The sequence below is a fragment of the Habropoda laboriosa genome, unplaced genomic scaffold (assembly GCF_001263275.1).
Source record: "Habropoda laboriosa isolate 0110345459 unplaced genomic scaffold, ASM126327v1 scaffold33, whole genome shotgun sequence".
Classification (NCBI taxonomy): Eukaryota; Metazoa; Arthropoda; class Insecta; order Hymenoptera; family Apidae; genus Habropoda; species Habropoda laboriosa.
The window spans coordinates 1236054-1256609 of record NW_017100187.1 but is presented as its reverse complement, the minus strand read 5'-3'; the positions used below and the strand labels follow the sequence as shown (position 1 = coordinate 1256609).

The 20556-nt window shown below is 44.1% G+C and overlaps 1 protein-coding gene across 1 annotated transcript in view; it reads left to right on the top strand.

Moving 5' to 3' along the window:
- The first annotated feature begins 1005 nt into the window (after positions 1-1005).
- The window catches only part of LOC108579625, a 26080-nt gene continuing 6529 nt past the window's right edge, over positions 1006-20556 (top strand). Inside the window, exons 1-2 of the mRNA XM_017943207.1 lie at positions 1006-1769; positions 19737-19830. Coding sequence (XP_017798696.1) covers positions 1728-1769; positions 19737-19830 — 136 coding nt within the window. The 5' untranslated portion in view covers positions 1006-1727. The remainder of the gene's footprint in view (positions 1770-19736; positions 19831-20556) is intronic.

The window sequence follows — 20556 nt, the reverse complement described above, 5'->3', positions numbered from 1 at the left end:
GAGAACGTTTTAATAAATGCTCTACATATTTTATAATTTCATCCCGTTTGCTTAATTCCCTTCTCGGAATATCCGGCAAGGAGAACGACGAAAGCCTAATTATCCTCGGCTCCAATTTCGCGAGCATCTGTGCCTGTGTTCTCGGTGAAAAAAAGCTCCGGCGAGAAAAGCAAGCCTGCGAAAAATCTCGCGTGATATCGCCGTGAAAGCAGGAAACGGCGCTCGCTTATCTCGCGGTATCTTGACATCGCGGCAGGTGAAGCATTTAAATAATATATCGAACAGGTGAAATAGCAGCTGTTCGTCTGCATCGTTGCCCTCCGTCGCCGGGAGGACACGTGAACCGCTTTGTAGTGCCGCAGGAACGCGCTCCTTTTTTCGGGCCAAATTCGCTCCTCTTTCTCTGCGACACCATTTCGTCGTTCCGCACTTTCGGAAAACTAATTAACCAGTCCCAGCGACGAATATCACCCGGCAGTTTCATCTCTCCATAAAATTCCTCAGGTAGACACGACTAATCAAAGGTAAAAAAATCCAATTCTCTCTGAATCAACCTCGGATCTACCTCTCCCGCCGATCCCGCGAGCAATTTGAAATCCGCGGTTCCTTGGACGTCTCCAGCGTCGAACGCACCGCGTGGAAGAGGAGGCACTCGCGGTGTCGGGCATCGAGGGGCGCTCTAATCAGAAGAAGAAAGGAGAGGCCGTGCACCGGAGGACAGGAGAGACAGGCGGCGTGGCATCGCGATAGGGGAAACGCGGCAGGGAAATGCAGGGCTCGGGAGTGTGGAGAGGTGGTGGGAGGATCTGTCGTTAGGTAGAGCGAGAGGGTAGAGTAGGACGAATAAACGAGAAGACACGTTGATTCCAGCGAAAGGGGAACGCAGAGGGCGAAACAGATTGAAAGTGGCGGGGAGGTAGGGGAAGGTGGGAAGGTGGTGGGGAGTTTGGAGGAGAGGAGGAGGAGTGGAGGAAAGGCAGCTGCAAGCAGTCGGTGCAAGGGAGAGACTGTGAGTCGAGGGTAGAAGAAGAGAGGAGCAGTGTCATGGAGGCAGGTCTGGCTGCTGGCTGTCCGACGACCTGCTCCCAGCGTTACCTGCCCAAGCTCGCCAGTGTTTCCATAACCGCGTCCATCGATGGATCGAGCCGCGATCCTCTCGTGAGCCCTCTGAGCTCGCCACGCTCGGATCCCACCACGTCATCCTTCTTCGTGTCATAGCGAAACGTCTCTCCTCTCCGGACGTCGGATCTCACAGGAGGAGAAGAAGGAGGAGGCGGAGGAGGAGGAGGAGGATTAGTGCACTAAGGTACACGAAGAAGAAGAAGAAGAAGAAGAAGAAGAAGCTGCTGCTTGCTGTGCGTGTCTCGCGGGAGAGAATATTGTGAAACGGAGCAAGAGTAGTAGGAGGAATACAAGGGGGAAGGGGGGAGGGAGAAGTGACACGTTGCGATACGATCGATCCAACGGCGAACGTTACGTGCGTTTTCAGCGAGGTATACACACGCTTCGACACAATGTGCTCGTGACAGAGGAGAGCGGCTCGCTTGTACACTGGTTGCGCACATCCTTCATTCAGAGTTTCCACCAAACGGAAGTACACGAAGAAGAAGGAGGAAGAGTAATAGGAGTTACGGTACAGTGAGAGATACAGAGAGGAGAGTGAAGAGGAAACGGATAAAACGTGGGCGTTGAGTGATTGTTGTCGGTGCTAGTTTCCATTGGGAGTCATGAGAGATACCAGCGATATGATGGAGGACGCCTTGTCCGAGGTATGTAATAGCCGATAAATTTCCCATTCGTGTCTCTCCATCCTCCTCCACCTCCTTCTCTTCAATACTGAGATTGCTTCCTTGCTGGTACGATCGAACGAATTTTTGCGTTTGTCGAGAGAGAGAGAGAGAGAGATACGCGATGTTGTACACCGAGGAGCGTGTACAGGAGATCGCCTTGGGAAGAGATAGGAGGTGAAATGGTCCAAGATTACGGGACATTCGCGCGACGAGCGTGCGGACGTAACGGCACGATTTAGAAACACCTTGTGGCGGAGCGTGTAGCGGCCCGTTTATGGGGTCCCGGAAAGGAAACGCGTTCCAGCTCGGTCAGCACGCGTCAGAATTTCGTTTCCACTTTGCACGGTGTTTAGTTGGGACTCGTCCAGTCTTATTTGCGCTTCTTTTCTTTTTTCATTTTCTTAAATTTTATTAGACAACTTTAATCGGCGAAAAGGAATCTCAACGTAATTCTTTTACCTTTAATTTGATTACCGTAGCGCGGCAGAGTTGCATCGATCCTTCTTCCCTTGTCGTTTAATAATCATAAACGAAATACAGTCGATAATACTGGCAGTGAAGGAAAGAAGCAAAGGGGAAAATCCAGCGTTTCCTCTGACGGGAAAAATTACACCTGTTTGCATCACCTGTGATAAATTACAGTATCCGTGGGCATTGTCCCGTGGATCGTGTTATTTCGAATTCGATGCACTTTCGCGCAGCACCGGGTATTAAATTCTGCAGGTATACACGGTCGAGATCATGAATCCAGGACCATTATCGGTTATGTTCCTCGTGTCTTCTTCACCGTACCAACGTATGTAAATTTGCGTTCGTTTCCACAGGTTCCTTTATATGTGCATTTTATTGGACTCTTTCGCCTCTCGTCCTTTTCATCCCCCACGCCGTTCCCCTCCCTTCACCCGAGGGAATAGAATTTGCTCTCAATTTTCCCTCGGTTATTTCGCCGAAGATGGAACAAATTTTCTCCCACACACACGCACACGTAGATTGCCAGCGAGTGTACTTGTAAATGTTGTAAAAAGAGAGGCAGGGATCGATAAGGAGGTAGGAAAAAGAATTACGTTACCGGGGAGAAAAGTATGTGCCATTAATTTCGTTTAACTTCCCTCCTGCCGGCACGGGTAAAAAGAAAGTGGGTTCCAGAAGAAACGTTATTTAAAGCTCACGACCAATTAAAAAGTTCAACTTTACGGTTCTTTCTCCGCGAGAGCTTTCAGGCCGGCTGACAAGCTAGGCGATCAATTCAAAAAGTTTCAACCTCGCGGTAAACAGCTTTCCCTTTTCCCTCCGGGAGAAAAAGAGCTGTCCACCTGAGGGAGAAATCTCTCGAGCATTGATTGAAAAGCTTTTCAGCCGGTAACAATAAGGGAGTAACTTTTTCTTCCATTCCGCGCGTATCGCAATCGCGAACGTTTTCACGATCGTGTTTCTCTGTCAACGCTGTTTTTCTTTTGTTTATCGCTGCACGTAGGTACACGTAGTATCTCGTTTTATCGTGCATTCTGCACTCGCGTAATTTCGAAATCGCAACTCCGACGGAAATTACGAGATATCTATTACTTATTACAAAAGCAGAACGATTGTAGTTTATTCTTCGTATCTCTGGGCTAGAGAGAGAGAGAATGTTTGCCCGGGAGCAATTTGTCAATGTAGCCGCTTCCTGAGGACGCAAGAAAATAATTTGTTTCCTCCGCTGTTTCGCTCCAGTCATTATTCACGGGCCCCACTCCGCCACGCCGGTGTGCAAACAGAAAATGAAGACGCTTTAAAAGTCCATTAAATAAGAAGTAACCCGCGTAATCAGCCTGTGATCAACGCTCTAGCCAACCAAGGTGCACTTAGGAGAGTAGCTTTAGCCTCTCCGCGCGAAAAGTCGAACGTCTCCTTTCTTCTCTCGCATCGGTCGATTATTTGCAAGATTTACCTTTTTGCAGGAAGTAGCCGTGAAATCGCTATTCGGCAATTAACGAGAGGAAAGAAATTTTGGAATTTTTCCCGTGTGTTTTTTCTTCTTGGGGAAGAAATTACGCTCGTTCCATAAACTGAGCATTGCCGTTTAGCGAGTAACGTTAGAGCATTGATCGCGTCCCGCTGGTAGGAAATGTCGGTTCACGTATATCGGTGCTTGCTTGCCGCTAATTAAAACGTTAATGGTACTCGGCGCATACCAATTAAAGTCGATGCGTTCACCACGACTGTATTAACAATAATTTCGTGTGTTTAATAATCGTCTCCCCCCGCGCACGGCTCGTTCTCTCCTTCACACACACACACCGAGAGACAGAGAGAACTACCGGATTTCACGCGTGTGTTGGTGAATTCACTTGGTCTACAACGTTACCGAAATGTTCAACTTCTCCGCGTAGAGAAACTTGCTCTCTATTGCGATTCGTACCGGTGGAGCTCGTTACTTGCGGCGAAATTTTAATTAACGTCGATGGAAATCGTATGGAGCTGTTGAAACTGCGAAATGATTCACTCGTTCACTTGAATGCTCTCCCTGCTCACAATTTTTTCCTCTCTCTCTCTCTCTCTCTCTCTTATTATAACGATCGTGAATGGAACAGCGTGTGCTCGGCGAGGTTTCAAGTATAAAATTGAGAATTCAATTCTACAACGACGAGGATTATTTTTATACGCGATAAAAACGGATCGTTCCGTTTATTCGTCGATAAAGATCGAACGAAGAACAGTTCAGTGTACGTATTCGGTGAATCTTCAAGTACAACATTTGTTCTCCCTCTGTGATAACGATCGTTCGTCGATAAAGTTTCCACCCGTGATACTTGTCGCATAAACGAATCCTTCGTCTGTTATTTCTGTCTACGGTAGAACTAACGTCAGCAATTATTACCGAAGAAACACAGAACGTCCCCGTCTACGTAACGACGTAGGAAATTATGCAAGCGTTCGCCTCGAATGACAAAGTTCGAAAACGCTGCTACATTGGCTCAATTAGCAATTCAATTAGCTACTCTCTGTGTAGACGCACACTCACCATGATTCGATCGATCCATGGAAAAACGAGTTTCTGCAACGAAACAATATTAACCGAGCTTACCTACTCTACACAACAGAGAAAGAGAGAGGAGACACTTCTCCGTGGAATTAACAGCAGGATTATCCTATTCCGCTTAATGCTCGTTCCGCTCGAAACAATCGCGTCTCTGGTTAAATTACTCGCGGACACAATCGCGCGGAAATTTAAATCCCACCAGGCGAAACATCGTCGCCGTCGCCAATCCTCCCTCCTCCACCGTGTCGTTGTCGTTCTTTTCTTTCTCACGATCCTTTTCGGATTACCTCGAGCAACATCCAGATACCAGGGTCGCGCTAATTAAAACCTCGTTTCGCCCTGGAAACATTTCTCGTTTCCAATCTCTTCCCTCTTTTTCCACCGTTCTCGAACAAGAGTGAAATAGTCGTCGTATATTTTCCTTTCAACGTCGAGGTCCAGGCTCGTCGCCCGACGCAATTTCCCAGCCCGGGGAACTTTTCATCCGCAATTTTTCCGTATCAAGCCGCGAGGCGAGCGTCAAAGGGGGGGAAAAAAACATTTTCTTCCGCGGCTTCCCAACGCTCCAAAGGGCCTCGCTTCTATTTTTTCTTCTCCTTTCCGACGGCGGATGAGCGAAGAGAGGCGCGGGGAAGCGGGAGTGGTGCAGAGCGTTGCAATTACATAATTCACCGCCGCATCAGGATCTTGATAAAATACAAAGTGCGATTACACGCTGGCTGCCGCATAAGTTCTCCCCCCCCGTTGGATATTACTTTCCACCAACGCGTTATTCTCTCTCTCCTCTCTTTGAACCGTTGCCTTCCGGCCACATCTCTCTCTCTCTAGCTTTCTCTGTGTAGATGTATACACAGGCACGGCTAGATTGCGGTTTTCCACGTAGTTGAAACTTTAATCGGAGTCACAATGCCTGGCTCCGTCGGAGGTGGATCGATTCGAATTTTCCCTGCGAATTGCATTGTTCCTCTTACTGTTGCTGCTCCCTTTGCCGGTATCGCCGGGGAAATTGTCCAAAATCTGGCTGTCTACGCCGATAACGTTCATTTAGAAATTATAGGATTACTTTAAATTTAACCCTTCTTCTTTTAAACAGATGCGAAACGTGGCTGTCTTTTGTTTGGATTGTAGGATTCTTACGAATTTGACCCTTTCCTTTGTAGATTCTCTAACCCTTCGACGTGGACGAAAGCAGCGAAATCTGGCGTTTTCAGGGAGGAAGAGTGCCCTCTTCGTGGCAGGAAAACGTGGAATACTTTTAACTTGAATCTCTGAACGACAGAGATCGAAGGAAATCTAACGAACTGTGATTTCGAAGATCTGACAGAAATGGAATACACGATCTCACGATTTAATACCATCGAGGAGAGACTTCCTTTCAAATTCGATATGAACGACAGCTTATCTCGAGTCAGACTCGGACAGTGCGTCAAGTAACGAACAGTTTAACTCAAGAGAGACTCTTAGGAAGAAAGTTGAAAGGTGAAATCTAAATTTTCTTCGCCGTAATTCACAAGTTTATCAGACCGTCAAAGGGTTACGAAAGCTGTCCCGATCTCACGTTTCATCTGGACAGGTCGAACCTTCACCTCGACAATTTCAGTAATTTAACGAACGAGAAGGAGATCGCGGGGAGAGCATTCGAAAATGAAATTGCAAACGGTGCAGGTGCGGTAGAAACGTTTGCTCGATCGATACCCACGGGAATTCCTTCCGGTCCTGCAGGAATAGTCCTGGAATTGCAACGTTGCAACCGATTGCACGAATCAGTTGGAGTTTGTTGCAGCTTGTAAAAGTTCCGATAACTTCGGCCCTCTCGATATTCTCTCTCTCTCCCTCTCTTCGAGTCCTTATCAGTTTCCACGAAGATACGCATTCCGTCGACGAGGAATCTAAATTTCAAATGGAACCTTATTTCGCGACCGAAAACTTCTTTTCCCTCCACCGGTTCTTCTTTTCCTCTCGCAACCGCGACTTTCCTTTGAACTTTATCCCTTTCTCACGAACGGGGGGTGGAATTGTCTCGTGAATTCAATCTGACGCGAAGCTACGACCATCCCCGACAACTTTTAATTCCGTTTGCCCCGTTCTTAAACACGGAACCGCCTGGAATTCGCAAACTTTTTCTTTCGACAGCGTCAAACAGAGAGAAAGATTTCTTTGCCTCGAACGTTCGCGAATCTATGCTCCTCGCTTCGAGACTAAATTCAATTATTACCTGCTCCCTTTGTGGAATTTCCCCTTTGCAGAGATTTCTCCTGCGAAACTAACCAGTGATTTTAGTAGAAAAAAGAAATCAACTATCCCAGAAATGTATCTATGAAATTTCGACAGAAGACAAGTTCAGTCTGTGTTTCTACACTCAACAGAGAATCGTTTCGAACGTCGAATTCTCACCGATAGAATATTTCCACCGGTACAGCTATTAAATCGAATTGAAAGAAAGTTACGCATTAAACAAGCTCGTGAATTTAGCGACCTCTCGACGTTTAATCGAGGCTAAATGGAAGCTCCAATTTACCCTCTGCATTCAGTTCGCCGGATGTGGAACGCGGTTTGTTGAAAATTTTCCCGATAAAAACCTTTTTTTTTCTAATTGGCCCGTATAAAGCCCCAGCTATTTGCCCAATGGATTTTCCCTCCTACCACACTGATTTTCACTTCTGCACAACACGTGTAGTACAACACGTAATACCACCACTTCTCTCTCTCTTTCTGACCGGCACCTCTTCAACGTCAAAGAGTGTGCATTATTCAGAACGAGGGTGGGCACCGTGTACACCAACAACAATGATTCTGTTAGGCGTCACATTTTATCGGTTCCCCGGTATAAAATCGATTTATATAACTATGCAAAAGGCAGAGACGTGACCACGGTATCGGTATCATATTTACGATACAGGCAATATATCCTTTACGAGGCGAACAACGCGTTTTGTTCGCCTTTTTACGGCCACCTTGCACATCCGCCTTTACGCCGTTAAGAGTATCGATATTCGATATCACTACCTGCCCGATAACTGCGTTTCAATAAAACGAGCACCGCATAAAAATGTTTCTGGCGAATTATACGACTATACGGGGAGAAGCTCGTTTCGCCAACCTTTATTCACGTCGATTAGTCGATTATCAGACTTTCGTGCCCGCGTATATACGGCAGAGCGTGTTGTATACAAGAGAGAGTACTTTGTGCTCGATTTTATAAATAACGAGGTACATTATAGTTTATCGCCAGAAGCGGAAATTTGCAATCCTTCTCAAACCTTCTAACCCCGGGAGGGTTAAGATTAATCGCGAACGTTTTCACGATCGTGTTTCTCTGTCAACGCTGTTTTTCTTTTGTTTATCGCTGCACGTAGGTACACGTAGTATCTCGTTTTATCGTGCATTCTGCACTCGCGTAATTTCGAAATCGCAACTCCGACGGAAATTACGAGATATCTATTACTTATTACAAAAGCAGAACGATTGTAGTTTATTCTTCGTATCTCTGGGCTAGAGAGAGAGAGAATGTTTGCCCGGGAGCAATTTGTCAATGTAGCCGCTTCCTGAGGACGCAAGAAAATAATTTGTTTCCTCCGCTGTTTCGCTCCAGTCATTATTCACGGGCCCCACTCCGCCGCGCCGGTGTGCAAACAGAAAATGAAGACGCTTTAAAAGTCCATTAAATAAGAAGTAACCCGCGTAATCAGCCTGTGATCAACGCTCTAGCCAACCAAGGTGCACTTAGGAGAGTAGCTTTAGCCTCTCCGCGCGAAAAGTCGAACGTCTCCTTTCTTCTTTCGCATCGGTCGATTATTTGCAAGATTTACCTTTTTACAGGAAGTAGCCGTGAAATCGCTATTCGGCAATTAACGAGAGGAAAGAAATTTTGGAATTTTTCCCGTGTGTTTTTTCTTCTTGGGGAAGAAATTACGCTCGTTCCATAAACTGAGCATTGCCGTTTAGCGAGTAACGTTAGAGCATTGATCGCGTCCCGCTGGTAGGAAATGTCGGTTCACGTATATCGGTGCTTGCTTGCCGCTAATTAAAACGTTAATGGTACTCGGCGCATACCAATTAAAGTCGATGCGTTCACCACGACTGTATTAACAATAATTTCGTGTGTTTAATAATCGTCTCCCCCCGCGCACGGCTCGTTCTCTCCTTCACACACACACACCGAGAGACAGAGAGAACTACCGGATTTCACGCGTGTGTTGGTGAATTCACTTGGTCTACAACGTTACCGAAATGTTCAACTTCTCCGCGTAGAGAAACTTGCTCTCTATTGCGATTCGTACCGGTGGAGCTCGTTACTTGCGGCGAAATTTTAATTAACGTCGATGGAAATCGTATGGAGCTGTTGAAACTGCGAAATGATTCACTCGTTCACTTGAATGCTCTCCCTGCTCACAATTTTTTCCTCTCTCTCTCTCTCTCTCTCTCTTATTATAACGATCGTGAATGGAACAGCGTGTGCTCGGCGAGGTTTCAAGTATAAAATTGAGAATTCAATTCTACAACGACGAGGATTATTTTTATACGCGATAAAAACGGATCGTTCCGTTTATTCGTCGATAAAGATCGAACGAAGAACAGTTCAGTGTACGTATTCGGTGAATCTTCAAGTACAACATTTGTTCTCCCTCTGTGATAACGATCGTTCGTCGATAAAGTTTCCACCCGTGATACTTGTCGCATAAACGAATCCTTCGTCTGTTATTTCTGTCTACGGTAGAACTAACGTCAGCAATTATTACCGAAGAAACACAGAACGTCCCCGTCTACGTAACGACGTAGGAAATTATGCAAGCGTTCGCCTCGAATGACAAAGTTCGAAAACGCTGCTACATTGGCTCAATTAGCAATTCAATTAGCTACTCTCTGTGTAGACGCACACTCACCATGATTCGATCGATCCATGGAAAAACGAGTTTCTGCAACGAAACAATATTAACCGAGCTTACCTACTCTACACAACAGAGAAAGAGAGAGGAGACACTTCTCCGTGGAATTAACAGCAGGATTATCCTATTCCGCTTAATGCTCGTTCCGCTCGAAACAATCGCGTCCCTGGTTAAATTACTCGCGGACATAATCGCGCGGAAATTTAAATCCCACCAGGCGAAACATCGTCGCCGTCGCCAATCCTCCCTCCTCCACAGCGTCGTTGTCGTTCTTTTCTTTCTCACGATCCTTTTCGGATTACCTCGAGCAACATCCAGATACCAGGGTCGCGCTAATTAAAACCTCGTTTCGCCCTGGAAACATTTCTCGTTTCCAATCTCTTCCCTCTTTTTCCACCGTTCTCGAACAAGAGTGAAATAGTCGTCGTATATTTTCCTTTCAACGTCGAGGTCCAGGCTCGTCGCCCGACGCAATTTCCCAGCCCGGGGAACTTTTCATCCGCAATTTTTCCGTATCAAGCCGCGAGGCGAGCGTCAAAGGGGGGGAAAAAACATTTTCTTCCGCGGCTTCCCAACGCTCCAAAGGGCCTCGCTTCTATTTTTTCTTCTCCTTTCCGACGGCGGATGAGCGAAGAGAGGCGCGGGGAAGCGGGAGTGGTGCAGAGCGTTGCAATTACATAATTCACCGCCGCATCAGGATCTTGATAAAATACAAAGTGCGATTACACGCTGGCTGCCGCATAAGTTCTCCCCCCCCGTTGGATATTACTTTCCACCAACGCGTTATTCTCTCTCTCCTCTCTTTGAACCGTTGCCTTCCGGCCACATCTCTCTCTCTCTAGCTTTCTCTGTGTAGATGTATACACAGGCACGGCTAGATTGCGGTTTTCCACGTAGTTGAAACTTTAATCGGAGTCACAATGCCTGGCTCCGTCGGAGGTGGATCGATTCGAATTTTCCCTGCGAATTGCATTGTTCCTCTTACTGTTGCTGCTCCCTTTGCCGGTATCGCCGGGGAAATTGTCCAAAATCTGGCTGTCTACGCCGATAACGTTCATTTAGAAATTATAGGATTACTTTAAATTTAACCCTTCTTCTTTTAAACAGATGCGAAACGTGGCTGTCTTTTGTTTGGATTGTAGGATTCTTACGAATTTGACCCTTTCCTTTGTAGATTCTCTAACCCTTCGACGTGGACGAAAGCAGCGAAATCTGGCGTTTTCAGGGAGGAAGAGTGCCCTCTTCGTGGCAGGAAAACGTGGAATACTTTTAACTTGAATCTCTGAACGACAGAGATCGAAGGAAATCTAACGAACTGTGATTTCGAAGATCTGACAGAAATGGAATACACGATCTCACGATTTAATACCATCGAGGAGAGACTTCCTTTCAAATTCGATATGAACGACAGCTTATCTCGAGTCAGACTCGGACAGTGCGTCAAGTAACGAACAGTTTAACTCAAGAGAGACTCTTAGGAAGAAAGTTGAAAGGTGAAATCTAAATTTTCTTCGCCGTAATTCACAAGTTTATCAGACCGTCAAAGGGTTACGAAAGCTGTCCCGATCTCTCGTTTCATCTGGACAGGTCGAACCTTCACCTCGACAATTTCAGTAATTTAACGAACGAGAAGGAGATCGCGGGGAGAGCATTCGAAAATGAAATTGCAAACGGTGCAGGTGCGGTAGAAACGTTTGCTCGATCGATACCCACGGGAATTCCTTCCGGTCCTGCAGGAATAGTCCTGGAATTGCAACGTTGCAACCGATTGCACGAATCAGTTGGAGTTTGTTGCAGCTTGTAAAAGTTCCGATAACTTCGGCCCTCTCGATATTCTCTCTCTCTCCCTCTCTTCGAGTCCTTATCAGTTTCCACGAAGATACGCATTCCGTCGACGAGGAATCTAAATTTCAAATGGAACCTTATTTCGCGACCGAAAACTTCTTTTCCCTCCACCGGTTCTTCTTTTCCTCTCGCAACCGCGACTTTCCTTTGAACTTTATCCCTTTCTCACGAACGGGGGGTGGAATTGTCTCGTGAATTCAATCTGACGCGAAGCTACGACCATCCCCGACAACTTTTAATTCCGTTTGCCCCGTTCTTAAACACGGAACCGCCTGGAATTCGCAAACTTTTTCTTTCGACAGCGTCAAACAGAGAGAAAGATTTCTTTGCCTCGAACGTTCGCGAATCTATGCTCCTCGCTTCGAGACTAAATTCAATTATTACCTGCTCCCTTTGTGGAATTTCCCCTTTGCAGAGATTTCTCCTGCGAAACTAACCAGTGATTTTAGTAGAAAAAAGAAATCAACTATCCCAGAAATGTATCTATGAAATTTCGACAGAAGACAAGTTCAGTCTGTGTTTCTACACTCAACAGAGAATCGTTTCGAACGTCGAATTCTCACCGATAGAATATTTCCACCGGTACAGCTATTAAATCGAATTGAAAGAAAGTTACGCATTAAACAAGCTCGTGAATTTAGCGACCTCTCGACGTTTAATCGAGGCTAAATGGAAGCTCCAATTTACCCTCTGCATTCAGTTCGCCGGATGTGGAACGCGGTTTGTTGAAAATTTTCCCGATAAAAACCTTTTTTTTTCTAATTGGCCCGTATAAAGCCCCAGCTATTTGCCCAATGGATTTTCCCTCCTACCACACTGATTTTCACTTCTGCACAACACGTGTAGTACAACACGTAATACCACCACTTCTCTCTCTCTTTCTGACCGGCACCTCTTCAACGTCAAAGAGTGTGCATTATTCAGAACGAGGGTGGGCACCGTGTACACCAACAACAATGATTCTGTTAGGCGTCACATTTTATCGGTTCCCCGGTATAAAATCGATTTATATAACTATGCAAAAGGCAGAGACGTGACCACGGTATCGGTATCATATTTACGATACAGGCAATATATCCTTTACGAGGCGAACAACGCGTTTTGTTCGCCTTTTTACGGCCACCTTGCACATCCGCCTTTACGCCGTTAAGAGTATCGATATTCGATATCACTACCTGCCCGATAACTGCGTTTCAATAAAACGAGCACCGCATAAAAATGTTTCTGGCGAATTATACGACTATACGGGGAGAAGCTCGTTTCGCCAACCTTTATTCACGTCGATTAGTCGATTATCAGACTTTCGTGCCCGCGTATATACGGCAGAGCGTGTTGTATACAAGAGAGAGTACTTTGTGCTCGATTTTATAAATAACGAGGTACATTATAGTTTATCGCCAGAAGCGGAAATTTGCAATCCTTCTCAAACCTTCTAACCCCGGGAGGGTTAAGATTAACCCGTTAACATATGAAAATTGAGTTGTTTTTACGTAGAATGAGTTTGTGTAGATTGAATAATTTTTTTCTCTCTCTCGTATGTAGTTCTCTGTGAATTTCTTTGTTTTATTCAGTCGTCGGAGGATTAATTCAGCACAGCGTTCCATTACCGCGTATCTCCTTCTCATTTCCTTTAACTAGCTTCACAAATAACCTGATGAATTTTTATTCTTCTTTTCGCGCGTATTCCTTCCTTCCTGCCTCCCCCTTGCTTGCTTAATTGCCTCCTCTGTGTGTACGTGTGCATAGGTAGGAAGAGTGGAATTCGATAATTGAACGCAGGTAGGAAATTCAGCGGTCGTCGATGGGATCCGTTTATTGTATCAAGTCAATATTTTACCGCCAGCCCCTTTTTCCGGCTTGTCGTACCTCTCTGTCTCTCTTTTTTTCACCGGCTTGGGAAAAATATCGGTTTTCGATAGTAGATATTGCGACGACCCCAGCTACATTGTAGTTACAAGAATTAAACGGTACACGGAGCGCATGAATAAAAAATTAGGCGAACGGGAATTCATTAAGCATTGTTGCCAGGGTAATTCGTTAATGTAGGAGTGAAAAATCTTCGTGCGATATTTCGTTACCTCGATATTTCAACGCGAACGAATTATGTCACGCTTCTGTAATTTGTGCATACTGGGCGGGCTGTAAGTTGCTTTCGAGTCGCGTGTGATTAATGAACGATAGAGAAAATTCGATGAAAATTTGATAATCTGTTCTCTCAAATACTTATCGCACGATTGAAAATCTGTTCTTCTAAACGATTGAAAATCTGTTCCCCCAAATACTTATCTCACGATTGAAAATCTGACCTAAATATTTATCACACGAATGAAAATTTGTTCTCCCAAATATAATGCTCATGTCACGATTGAAAATCTGTTCTTCCAAATGATTGAAAATCTGCTCTCCCAGATATAATACTTATCACACGAATGAAAATTTGTTCTCCCAAATATAATGCTCATGTCACGATTGAAAATCTGTTCTTCCAAATGATTGAAAATCTGCTCTCCCAGATATAATACTTATCACACGAATGAAAATTTGTTCTCCCAAATATAATGCTCATGTCACGATTGAAAATCTGTTCTTCCAAATGATTGAAAATCTGCTCTCCCAGATATAATACTTATCACACGAATGAAAATTTGTTCTCCCAAATATAATGCTCATCTCACGATTGAAAATCTGTTCTCCCAAATATTTATCTCACGATTGAAAATCTGTTCTTCCAAATACTTATCTCACGATTGAAAATCTGTTCTCCCAAATATTTATCTCACGATTGAAAATCTGTTCTCCCAAATACTTATCTCACGATTGAAAATCTGTTCTCCCAAATATTTATCTCACGATTGAAAATCTGTTCTCCCAAATATTTATCTCACGATTGAAAATCTGTTCTTTAAAATACTTATCTCACGACTGAAAATCTGTGCTCCAAAATGATTGAAAATCTGTGCTCCCAAATATAATACTTATTACACGATTGAAAATCTGTTCTCTAAAATACATATCTCACGATTGAAAATCTGTGTTCCCAAATATAATGCTTATCTCACGATTGAAAATCTGTTCTCCCAAATACTTATGTCACGATTGAAAATCTGACCTCCTAAATATTTATCACACGAATGAAAATTTGTTCTCCCAAATATAATGCTCATGTCACGATTGAAAATCTGTTCTTCCAAATGATTGAAAATCTGCTCTCCCAGATATAATACTTATCTCACGATTGAAAATCTGTGCTCCAAAATATAATACTTATCACGCGATTGAAAGTCTGTTCTCCCAAATATGATACTTATCACACGATGGAAAATCAGTTCTCCCAAATTCTCATCACACGATTTTAAGTAGCTCTTCGTCAAGCGACTCACGGTCCACCTGAATTTCACCCCATATTTCGTCCACATTCACAAGAAAAAAGGAATCGTTCCACACTTCGCACCCCGTATTTCCCCCCATTTTTCGTCCGCATTCATAGGAAAAAGAGGAGTCGTTGAATTTTCACGTGAAGGAGATCCAACAGGTTTTTCTAATTTATATTAACGATCGTTCGGGTGAACGACCGTGGGGGTTATTAAAATTCCTTCGTATTTGCAATTTAGATGGATGACGGCTACGCAGAGCCTCACAGAGAAAGAGAGAGAGTAGCACCGGAACTAATTTGCGCGAGCGTTTTATGGATAAATTAGTTACGTTTATCGGGCATTTATGCGTGTTTAAAATTGATAAGCCTGATGAAGGGTTACTGGCCATAACGAGACTGATTCGCGATTAACGTTTCAGGGGGGTAAATTAACCGAGTTGCCTTCGGTTTATACACACAGTGTAGAAACGTTCAATCTCCGTTTCCACATTTTCGTAAAAAGAAAAAGAAAAAATAGGCGATTCCAAGTATCGTGTAATTAAATTTGATCGCCATCGATCGTTCAATTATCGACGACACGTAGAAGAAACACGACAGCTTGTTTTCTACTAGGCTCTTCCAATCTTCACAAACCTGTTACATTTTCCACATCGTTACGGAATTTTATTTAACAACCTGTCGCCTGTTACACTCCCCATGTCGTCTTGGTAATTTCATTACGGGAAATACGACGCTTATATGTACCTCGGTAGAAAATATCGATTTCGTTCGCGTGCATTTCTTATCCTACCATCTACACGGTGATTTCGCTTTAATCGAAGGTTTCCCCTGTGTTGTTTCGCTTTTAAAAAGGCCAGCAAATCGTTTAACGGACTCGAGAACAGTTTTGGGAATTTTCACGTTTAAATTGGAAAAAGTTACTCGCCAACTTTGATTCCCTTTGGCGCGTCAATTTCTTTCCTCGGATTTCCCGTTTCGCTCGCGTTCGCTGTTTTATAACTCAAACAGCCAGATAAAACGTAGCTTTTATTAATATTCATTTTTGGCCCGGAAGACGTTCCGCGGAATTGTCTCCTTTGTCCGTCGGTAAAACAGATGCAAATTTGTGTCCTCCTCGGTAAAGAGGGAAGAATCGCGTATATATACACGGTGACTTACGCGTTTAAACTCTCCGCTGTTCCTTGTTCCGAGGAATCTGCATCCTTGTCCGTGTCAAGGCCTCAATTAGCCGAGCTTCTCGAGTGGAAACCAGGTCAGTTTGCAAACAGAGCAGTTTTATTTACTCGTCCAATCGATACCGCGGATCTACTATTAATCTTCCGTCGCCTAAGCTCCGTTGTAAACCTGCCTCGAGAATTCAACGGACAAATTGTGTTCTTCAGATCGAGGAAAATCGACGAAAGAGCCCGCGAGAGGATCGAAATCGAAAGAAAAGAATCACGTTCTATAAAGTGACGGAAAATATAAATTCTTTTTAAACACCAGCTCTCGTCTCTTTTGTAATTCGTAGATAAATTCATTTACCTTTATTACCTCTCCGTTTTAACGAATTAATTTCCCTGTTTTCTCCTAATTTATCCTTTCGTCGTTTTTTAATTTTGTCGGTCAGCTCAGACGTTCTCAAAGAGGCTTCACCTTTTTCAAATTACAACGAAGATTACAGTGCACATGTGTGCGGTTCGATCGATCCGATTCTCATTTAATCGCGCATAAATTCAGCAATCCTCCTTAATTACGTCCCGTAAGTGGTTCCTCCGCCTCCAGGATTTGCATACTCAAGGCTACTTTGTAATATCGTTCAAATTCGTGTTTCCTGGTCCGAGTAAAGTACCCGGCTTCTCTCTGTTTTCCTTCCTTCTTCCCGCAAAGAGCCTCGTTTTCACATTCTCCGAACAGCTGGTCAACGTTTACACGCGACGATTTACACATTTTTCAGGACTGTTCCAACGAGTCGACGGTCCACGAAATCACGTTCCTCGGACGTTGGTGCGCGATCCACGCGTTTTTGCACGATATCGCGATCTTTGAACCAAACGAATGATCCACGCTCGCTTAAAGGACGCAATTCTCCGCGAGAAACTTCCTCGAAGATACGTGTTCGACGTGTCGAGAATGCTCTTATCGGTTCTTAAATCCACTTAAAACACCGTTTCCGTGTTACTTGTACATTCGCCGGAGAAATTTTTACGGTGTCTTTCTGTTAATTGACGGAGGGTACGGAGATTGTAAAATTTGGCGAGGAAACATGGTCGAGGGGGAGAGAAATAGGACAATAACCGGAGCCACCGTCGGTTTTTCATGTTTATTGCCACGGGTGTCTCTGGGTCACTGGGTGCGCGCGATAAATTTCCCAAATTTACAGAGGACCAAGGTCAGCGGTTGTAAACTGGCCACTCGGTAGCCAGAATGGTCGGTGAAAAGTCCGAAAGTGCAGATTTGTCGGGGAGAGACCCTTGGTTCGGTTCCAGGATATTGCGGGAAATCAATGTTCAGTGGATGACCGTATTATGCAATAGTTTTGTAAGCCTTCAATAAAACTGTCTTTCGTTTCTCTTCGTTCATAGACGTGACAAATCTTCCAGTAGAATTGTGTGTCTTTTTAAATCGGGGTTACTGGATAAATTAACCCTCTAGGGGAAGGGAAGTTACTATTTACTAGAAGCTAACCATAATTTAAGAGTTCAACGATATAATGCTATTGAGCATAATAGTACACCAATGAGCTATTAAAATGAAACTTAAAAAATATGAATAAATGGACACGTAAGTTTTATAGTGTTATAGGGTGAGAAGACCTTTTTTGTAAGAGTAGGTCTATCATTTTTCGTGTACTTTCTTTCTCTTCGTTCATTGACGTGATAATTTCATTAGAATTACATTTTTTTAATTTAATCCTTCGATTCTTCCTTGAGTACTCAGGTGCACATTGAACTTGATCAAAGTGTAGATCTATCTCGTTCATAAATGTGACAAGTTCTTCATTAGAATTATATAAATTTTTTAAATTTAATCCTTCGATTCTTCCTTGAGTACTCAGGTGCACATTGAACTCGATCAAAGTGTAAACCTAACACGTTCATAAATGAGGCAAATTTTTCATTAGAATCGTATAGGTATATTTTTTAAATTAGATCCTTCGATTCTTCCTTGAGTACTCAGGTGCACATTGAACTCGATCAAAGTGTAAACCTAACACGTTCATAAATGAGGCAAATTTTTCATTAGAATCGTCTAGGTATACTTTTTAAATTAAATTCTTCGATTCTTCCTTGAGTACTTAAGTGCACACTGAACTTGACGAAAGTGTAGACCTAACTCATTCATAAATATGACAAGTTTTTCACAAGAATTACATTTTTCTTTCAAATTAAATCGGTTCTGTGTTATCTACTTAGGTGCATATTGAGTTCAACCCCGTCCCTATCGGTATCAGCGAATTCTCGCTTTCTCGAGGCAGATGCTCGCACTTTATAAAGTTGCACGATGCTTTTTTACGACGTCTACCTTGTGTTCGCTTAGCGGTTCTCAACGACTTGCCACTGTTGCTCGTTGCATTTTTCTGCCCCCTCCGACGGACTTTATATCGAGTCTTGATCGGCTTAAGGGTTTTTCGAACGGTCAGAAGAGAGAGAGGGAGAGGAGTTTAATTCGGTCTTTGGTTAACGAAGAAGAGAGTGGGGAGCTGGCTGTCGCGAACACGCTGACGGATTTTATGGGAAATCGTGGGTAATTAAACGTCCGCCGCGCAACACCGTGCAATTTCGTTGTAAATAAGAGTTATTCCGCGGAGAAAGTCGTAACGATGAGAACGCTCCGCCGATTACAAAGTGCTACATTAATGGTGACCGCCTGCCGGGACCGGTTCCTCCGTTTTTTGCCGGTTTCAATTTTTCGAAATTATCGAGAAGAGGGGCCAGAAAGCGGCGACTACGACGCGGAATCTCGTTAACCCTTTTGATGGATACTTCTTGCGGTTTTCTTCTCTTCCTTTTTTTCTTTCTCCTCCGCCTTCCCTCGAGGGAGAGGACACGCGTTTCTTTTTCTCTTCTTTTTTATCACCGACCAATGACATTCTCCCGTTTGCATTCCTCCGCAACACGGTCCTCTATACTGTCTACTTTACGACTATATCAAGCTGCAATCTGCTCGTTCAAAAATTACACCTGCACAGCCGATTTTACTCTAATTCAACGAATTCACAATCGTCGATGTATTAGGTGTACAAATGAATTCGTCGCCCTTGCGATTAATCAGCTGTAACTTTACTTTCAATTGAATCTGTTTCCCCGCTGAGTTCTCAAGTTGCTTCTACTAGGAAAACGAAACGCTATCGGACTCGATGTGACATATGACATAACCCGAGAAACAGCGGAGAAGACTATGTCGCCGGATAAACAGCATATTAGACACTGCGTCCTTTTTGCATCTCAACTTAAGAAAAGTGCTTTTGCGGCAGCTCCATCGGACTATTATCTCTTTCGTTCACTTCACCACCGTCTGACCGATTCAAAATTCCGAGCATACGAACATACGTTGATTTTACACGCTCGAAACCGCCATCACTTCTTCTAAAGGGAATTCGCCGACTGCCCGAGAAATGGAACAAACGTATAGCGTGTGATCGGGATTATTACCAAGATGAACTGTGCTTTGTTTTTTTTTTTTAAATAAATAACAAAGGCTACGAATTAATTTGTACACCTAACACAAGATTTCACATAAATTTCTTGTCATCTCTCCCAGTAGAGTAACAAGGTGAAATTGTATCAACCCATCGACGGTGTCTCTGTTAAACCCACGTGAATCCTTTCCTCTGATTTCAGGACACTATGATGGACTGCGAGGGCGACAGAGGAGGCTACGAGGAGCTGGTCGATCTCGCGACCGACGTCGCTGACTCCTCTTCCACGATTCGAGGTAATTAAACATTCATCCTCCCCCGTCGACGACGCAGACGGCGTCTCAATGAATGCAGGATGTTTCCGTTTAAACCGGGGAGAGAATCTCCGCCACGAGGGTTCACGATTAGGGTTGAAAATCAAGGGACAATAGCCCCCTTAGAGTCCCGAATACAACGAAATCGAACATTCACACGACAGATATCTGGCTAATTAACGAAAGAAGAAGTGAAAAGAAACTTGGATAAAGTATCTCTTATACACATTTTCTTCTTCTTCTTCTTTTACTTTCGAAACGAAGGGGGTGGAATTATAACTGAGAATTGTACGCCACTGTTTCGCCAACTTTCCCCACACCACTCCAAAGTAATATCATTATCCCTCGAGGTATTCATAAAGCGCGCAAACAAGTTCCTTGCAATTCAAATGCTTCCTTGGAATATTCTCCCGTTTCTATTCCTAACTACCCTCTTGTTTTACAATCCTCCCTTTCCTCCACCCCGCTACCTCGGACACACCGGTCCCTATAGAGAAAGCAGCGCATTCGTGCACTTTATTCGCTCGTTAATTAGATCGTAGAAAGGGAGGGTAGGAGGAGAAACAGTATTAAAAGGAGCGTAGTGTAACGAGACAGAATAATGCAGCCGGTGGAACACGAGGGGAGAGAGCAGTGGGTGCTGTTGGGTGCAACGGTTTGGCCCTCGGAAATTGTTAAGCTAAATAAACGTTCGACCGCGGTGGGGGA